General features: G+C 38.4%; 1 protein-coding gene across 1 annotated transcript in view; it reads right to left on the reverse strand.

The window, feature by feature from the left end:
• The window catches only part of NGR-A25 (neuropeptide receptor A25), a 102,526-nt gene extending 99,683 nt beyond the window's left edge, over positions 1–2,843 (reverse strand). The window contains exon 1 of the mRNA XM_028315109.1: positions 2,543–2,843. Within this exon, the coding sequence (XP_028170910.1) occupies positions 2,543–2,843 (301 nt within the window). The remainder of the gene's footprint in view (positions 1–2,542) is intronic.
• Between the last annotated feature and the right edge of the window lie 4,962 nt (positions 2,844–7,805).

Below are 7,805 nucleotides of genomic sequence, written 5' to 3' on the forward strand. Positions count from 1 at the left end.
AAGCCGCGGGCATTAACTAGTATTCCTAGTATTCCATAATAGGCATATGCCTATGATATTAGGTAGGTTAGATAATATGTAATGCTATCTCAAATTACCAAACATTACATGCTACCTACTCCAAATTCCAACTAAGCCTAACATAAACGCGAATCACAATATTATCATAGCGTATTAATAATCTTCCCTACAATTACAACATCGTGTCTATATATTTATTTAACTAACGAGAAAAGATTAACATAATATAAACACATACTATGTAGGTAGATTCATAGAAATTATCAGCCCATTTTACTTTACGCCCACTTTAATGTATCAAAATCATTCTAGAAGTTTTTGTGTGAAGGATTAGCAAGCATCCAAACTTTCGTGTAAGTTAAAATTAGTTCAGATGTGGGATGTATACTTAAGGTAGGTTTAAAAAGTTTCGGTAAACTTCAAGGTATGATACAAAATTAATTTTTGATCCTATTTCTCTTCACTCCTCTCAGTAATAAGTACTACGGTAGTAATACCACCTTACTTACTGCACTACTCACTCCTTATAATTATTACCTACCAAAAAACCCCTAGCAAACTTGGCAGCGCACTGTAACAGACGAGGCGAAGAAAATCGGCAAGACCTGGAGCGAGATCAAGCGCGAAGCTCAAGACCGAACGCGATGGAGGACTGTTGTGGACGCCCTCTGCCCCATCTAGGGGACATAGGACCTTAAGTCAAGTAAGTCAAAAACCCCTTATTCCAATTCCCCTAATGGTTAAAATACATACTTATAAATACTTATTTATTTATTCGCGTTCCATTTCAAACCAAAATAGAAGGACACGCACAGGTTTTACCGCAACATTTATGACTGAGTTACATTATGTACCGGCTTGACGATTCGGTGTACCTAAGTAGGTACTTCCCTATTGAACTTTTTATAGAGGCAATTCAGTTCAAGTATGTACGTACAAAGCCCAGTCTTTAGTGACTATTACGGTCTGAGTAACAGGAATAAAGCCTTAGAAGAAAATTAGAACATTAAAGGACCGCAACCAGTGGCGTAGCGTGCTAAGACGGGCCCGTATCAAAATTGTTTGGGGCCCCAAAACGTTTTTTTTTCATCTATCTAAACATGTTTTAGGTATTAAGGGCTACTAATCATATCGGGGCCCTTAGGCAATGCAATCCTCGGGACCCCCTGTTTGAAGATATAAAAAAGTCATTGCTAAATTGTAGGGCCCTGCGATCGTGAGGCCCTGATGATTGACCTTGAAAAAGCTTAACCTAAGATTGTTATAATTTTTTTTCGTCGCCTCTCGATCTAAATATTTTGAAAATGTCAAAAATAAAGTCAAAATTCCTTTATTAGCATAGACTATTAAAATAGTGCTTACAAATCGTCAAATATAAAAAAAATAAAAGACTAATTAAAAAAAATAAAGTTTTGCTCTTAGCATAATCTTTTTGCCCTACCAGCGCTTCGAGACCAACATTTGGCAAGTCCTAAGAAGAAGCGCCGCAACAAACGACGACAACAAATGCCTTGAAAACCTAACCTAATGCCCGTTTTCACCAACAAACCCTAATTTATAAGCGACCCCAATGGTAACACATAATATTATTATGAATTTTGTTTTCATAAGGGTCATTTAAAAATTAGGGATTGATGGTGAAAACGGGCATTAGACTCCTAAGAGTTGCCTGGTCTCTGGGAGCCCCTATAGTCTAGGGCCCCGTATATTACAGCTGTTACGAACTAGATATGCTCCTGACTACAACCCTTATTGCTACCCCCACTTCCTAGGCTCTTAAGTGATTATAAATCTCTGTAATTAGGACTCTAACGGTACCTTGGGTAGGTAGGGAAGGTACGGAAACTCGGACTAATGGACACTGGAGAGAAACACGTGTGTAGTTTCAGATTGGGCTAATGGGATGCCTAGGCATTATAATAATAGCTTTTGTCCGCGCTTTCGTCCGCGTGAAATTCAGTTTCGCAGAAAGACCGACTTGACACTATTTTGACAAATAAATGAATATCGTTTTAAATGTAATGGAAAGATGGAATTAACAGGATTTAATAATATTAGTAAGAAAATAGAGATAGACTAAGGCTAATTTCTAGAGTCATTATAGCATTACAATCGCAGCTCTCCATTATGAACGACACTTTAAAAAAAATAGTTTAATTGATAAATAAACTTTAGTATCCGTCGTCCTTTACACGACAACATTTACTTATCTGTCGAAAAGAAAATTGGGAAATTCCAGCACGAATTTTAATATGCCAACATTAAAACATACTCGTAGCACCAAACTGTGTAGGTATCTAATAAAGTGATAACATCTCGGCTTATTCCTCAATAAACTTTGAAAATCTGATATCGAAGCAAATTATGACATCTGCCTTTGAAACGCCTCCGGCTCTGCGACGCCAAACTTTTTCCATTACTAGTTTCGATGGCAATTTTGACACGAAAATTTGGTTTCTTAAAACTAATATGAATCCCCTTAAAGTTAAACGAAGTCTCAAAAGTTAACTTATAAACTTACCAAATAACAGCAGCAGCAAGTCACTAACCGCCAAACTGAACAGGTAATAGTTAGTAGCCGTATGCAATCCCGGGTGCTTCACGATCACAACGCAAACGCACACGTTACCAATAACACCAGTCAAAAATATCACCACAAGTACGATACTGATCGGCACTATTTCTTTCAAAGGTAACCGGCGGGAACCCATCATCCACCATAGCATTTCTTCCTCACTGCAGTCAAAGTTCGAAAGGTTGTTGCATCGGTTGTAAAAATGTTCGTAAGTCTCGTTGACTCGTAGGAAAAGACGGGTAGCCATTTCTTCCGACATCATGATCAAGTGAAATATAACTATTATTAATTAAACTCCATTTAAGTATTACGATTAAATGAATCACCACGTGAATATTTTACGTGAGTCCTCCAGCAACAGAGAACATGTCTACGCGAGCCGCGTCCCAACGCAGACTGAAATTGGAAGGACGACAGGACTCGGTCCAAACTACGGTTTTCGAATTCGCTGCTCGCATACAACTATTGACGAATTTGCATGTCTCACTTCAACAATAATTAATTAATTAAGCTATGGAAAATTTTCTCTCAGAACTTTTTCGGCTATGAGCTACTAACAAACACTGGAATTAACATGCATCGTGAAACTTCGGATTTTTACTAAACTAAGTATTTAATAAGTTGCTTGCTTTATTATAATAATTAACACTTATAAAGTGTTGCAAAAAATAATCACTTAGAGAAAAGCTTTTCTTCATAGATAGTCAATAAATGCGACGTACTTATTTTTGAAATTTCTCGATACAGGCCAAAAGTTTAAGTTGTTTCAAAAGTTTAGAGATGCTCCGTGAGTTTTTAATTCATAGTAAGGTCGCCGTGCATTGAATAAAGACCTGCCAACTGTGTTTTTTCCGAATAAACTCAATTAGAGACCGCAATTTCCTTATTCCGATAAGAAAAATCGAGCTTCTGTGGACTCTGAACTTTCACGTACACTCTCTGAAATTAGAATCGAATCTGATTTATTTCCCGATCCTTTTCAGTTAATGTTATAATTTCAGTAATTGTAATGTCTTTTGAGTTGGATCTTCGAACGTACGTAAATTCGAAAATTATAAATAACTTGAAAAAATCGAACTGCCTAAAGGCGGGAATTGAACCCACGCCACGATTGCCTTAGGCAGTTCGGTTTTTTATGTTATTAATTTTCAAATGAGTTTGAGATGCGACTCTTAACGCTAAAAATTAAATATGTAGCTAACTATGTAAATTCGGTTCGCAGGTAGGTAGGTGGTTTAAATTACTTTCAAAACTCGATTCAAAGTCAGCATTGATCGCGCCTGTGATTGATTGAATTTCAATATTTGAATTGGAGGTCTTTTCATTCACAATAGCCCAACGGTGTCGGCATCGAAATTATTCGAAATAGAAGATGCGAGATTCGAGGAATGCTACTCGTATTGTAAACTCGTAGTTCAATCTCTGTCGGCCGGTCCTAACACAAGTCCGAATATTAGATTAGGTACCTATTTGGAGGCTATTTATTAATGCTTTATAAAAAAATAAAACAAGATAATTTTCTATGTTCTACGAGTAGGCACAGAAAGAGAGAAAATGTTCTTTGGACTTGAACTTAGCTGGCTAGCCAGGAGATAAAAGTTGTGATTGTGAGACATTGACTTTTTCAGCCAATCTCAACGCTGCGCGCTGCCGCGTTGATTCAGTTTAGTCAAGGGTATCGAAATTACGCGTTTAAGGCTGAGTTGCACCACCTAACTTTGACCGTAACTATAACGATAACCGGCATATTTTGTTTGGAGTTTGACAGATATTTGACGTTTGTTAAAGTCAAAGTAAGATGGTGCAACCCAGCCTTAGTAAGTCGAACAAAATGTCAACGTCTAATTAAATTACTCTCATTAGTCGTATAAGTACGTAAGTACTTAATCTGTGCCTATAATTAGTCAAATATTTTGTTAATGCAAGGAACAAAATTAAAACGTAAATAATAAATGATTTTCCTTTAGTTACGAGAGTTTATTTTCTTCAATATCACCAGACCCCACTCTACGCTACAAACTGATAGCTCGTTCGAATAACGAATACGGACAAAACGAACTATCACTCACTGCAAAACCATTAAAATGCTTCCGGCACTATGAAAGAAGAGCTCGCGAGGAAATTGATAACCTGGCACAAAGGATCTTCTTCAACGCTATGAATCGACACACTGTCAATCAATCCCAGCAATTGATAATGAACTCTGAAACTGGATGAACTCATCGTTGAACTCATCTCATCCGACAAGCACTTATTGATAATTACTCTTACCTATTACTTACGTGTCAGATAAGGGACAGATTGGCAAAAGCGTTCACACTTCAAGTTCGCTTCAAAACTTACTTCTAAGTTTGAAACGGCCGAATACTGAATAGGCACTATCTACAAGTAGGTACTACCTAACCCCCTATCATCTAATTAATTAATTTCAAAGTCAAAATGTATTTAATATTGCATTTCATGAATGTGCACAAGATGAAGCAAAATATTCAGTAGGTACATCATGTTAGGTACTTACTTATTATTCTTTTTCTCAAAACTTTTATGGTTTTTATGACTATGATCATGTAGCCCAGTCTTTAGGTAGACACTCTTTGTGAGCCCAATGATACATTATGTACTTACCAAGTAGTAGATTACAACGCCAGCTCAGCTGCGCCGCGGTATCGGGTTCAAATCCCGGAGTTTTAATTGGTGCGCGCGGTGTGGTACAAAAGTCTATTCTAAAAAGTAAAAAAAATACTTGCAAACCAAAGCCACGATAGCCGAACCGTGAAGGTGGTGAAGTGGACTGACCAACTCGTGATCCGAAGAACGCGGGTTCGAATCCCGCGCGCCGCTCGAATGTTGTGGTGACTCGTCCGCGTCGTGACACAAACTTATTTAGCTTATTAAATTTGTGCAATACAAATTACTAATAATCTTTTAATAAAGTAAAAAAATATCATTCCATGCACGAGAATCATCATCTACATTTAAGTAAATCCAAACCATAAAGGAATATTTATTAACTTTATGATCCAAACGGCAAATTATTAAATAACGAGATAACGTTATCACTATTGTTTGTACTATTTGTTTCAAATAATTAACAACGAAATCACAAATAAAAAAACTATGAATGTATCTGTGGAATGTATTGAATGCAATTGGTCGAGGACTTTTTGGCGGGCTTTTGAACGCACTAGGCGCGATTTTTGAAGCCAATATTGTATTTTTCTCTTTCTGTGTTATAAATAGTTATCTATCTATTGGAAGTCGTTAAGTCAACTTAAAACTCGACTATGCCGGACGGGGACGGTAAGGACCCGCCCAGGGGCAAGGAAAAAAGGAAGGCACCAAATAGAGATCACACCTATACGAGTGCAGATGAAGATTTCTACAAACCGTACGTAAAACCAGGGTATAGAAGGCTATTCGCGGAGAACACGGTGAGTGGCGAGTTTTCTGTATTTGTGGAAAGCACGAAAGAGAATGAGAAGATCGGGAACAACAATCCCATTCTGACTACCAACCTTTTCAAAAATGAAATCAAGGGCATTACCAATCTCAAAAGAATTAACGCCAATAAAATATGTGTCACATTTTCCCAGTCTAGTAATGCCAATAACTTCCTGAAAAACGATCCCTTCCTAACCAAACACCAACTCAAGGCATACATCCCAGCCACAGCAGTAGAAACAGTCGGCGTGCTTCGCTTTGTACCCACTAGTATCAGCAATGAGGAACTTTTTAAGAAACTCTCGTCATCTTACGAGATCATAGGTGTGCGTAGGTTCACCAAAAAAGACAACGGCGACATAAAGCCCTTTCAATCTGTGTCTATCACATTTTTATCAACCGTGTTACCCGAACATGTGTATCTAGACCTTTTCAGGTTCAGAGTATTCCCATACAACGCTCCATTGTTGCAATGCTTTAAGTGTTTCAAATTCAACCATGGTGCTAAAATTTGTAAATCTGTGCAAAAATGCTCAATATGTTCTGAAGAACATCATTTTTCTGAATGTACTTCAACGTTAAACCGCAAACCCTCAGACAAAAAACACAACTAGCATAAGGAGACAACCCGGTATGGTTGCCCGCACCATGGTAGTATGTGTAATAATGGATAGAACTTACTGCATCTGCTTTCTTCTTCGTTTGGTTGAAGGCGATGAACTTGCGTTTTTTCTAATTGTCTGAATTAGAGGTAGGAGTAGAACTTAGAGATTGCAATCCGGATTATTCGAAATTCGAAAATATCTGAAAAATCCGGATTTTGAGGCTTTAAAAAAATCCGGATTTTGACTTTGAAATCCGGTTTTTTCGAATATTTTACCCCAAAAATTTTATCATAAAATCATAAACCAAAATAAATATTGAATGCAACATGGATGCAAAACAAGCAAAGTTTTGATTGAACGCACCCGCACTTCGTCGCACAATAACGCGTTATGCCGCATGCGTAAGTGAATTCGCTAGTCGGCCAGTGAGTTTTATACGAGACGCTGATTCTGAAACACTATATCGCTGAGTTTTAAAGAGCAGCTATATCGGCAAATATCCCTTGCAAGTGTAAGTCATCATCATCATCATCATTTCAGCCATAGGACGTCCACTGCTGAACATAGGCCCCCCCAATGCTTTTCATGTTGCCTGGTTGGTAGCGACCTGCGTCCAGCGCCTTCCTGCTACCTTTATGATGTTATCGGTCCACCTTGTGGGTGGACGTCCCACGCTGCGTTTTCCGGTACGCGGCCTCCACTCCAAATTCAAATTATTTATTGCATGTCACTCCAGAACCTTGCTGCCCCATCGGCCGTCAGTTCTGCGTACTATGTGCCCTGCCCATTGCCACTTATATAGACTTACTGGTAAGACACTGCTCTTCCTTTGGGTACCATCGCACCGTGGCATCAGGGGGAATGAAATTGTTGATCTGGCTGCAAGGAATGGCTTTGATGTTGATCATTCTACGTTGTTGAAGTTACCTCACACTGACTATCAAGCCGCAATCAGTCAAGACCTGAAAAAGATATGGCATGAGTACTGGACAATTACTAGTATGGAAAAGGGAAAATGGTATGCTAAGATCCAAGGAAGCCCGCCCGCCAAACCTTGGTACCATCGGAGGAATGAGAATATAGATAACAGGAAGTTTATAACCATCATAAATAGGCTGAGATTTGGCCATTGCCACGCTCCCACTCACCTGAAGAGGCTCAAC

This window comes from Ostrinia furnacalis, unplaced genomic scaffold (assembly GCF_004193835.3).
Source record: "Ostrinia furnacalis isolate ACB-3 unplaced genomic scaffold, ASM419383v2 OfSCF4979, whole genome shotgun sequence".
NCBI classification, from domain to species: domain Eukaryota; kingdom Metazoa; phylum Arthropoda; class Insecta; order Lepidoptera; family Crambidae; genus Ostrinia; species Ostrinia furnacalis.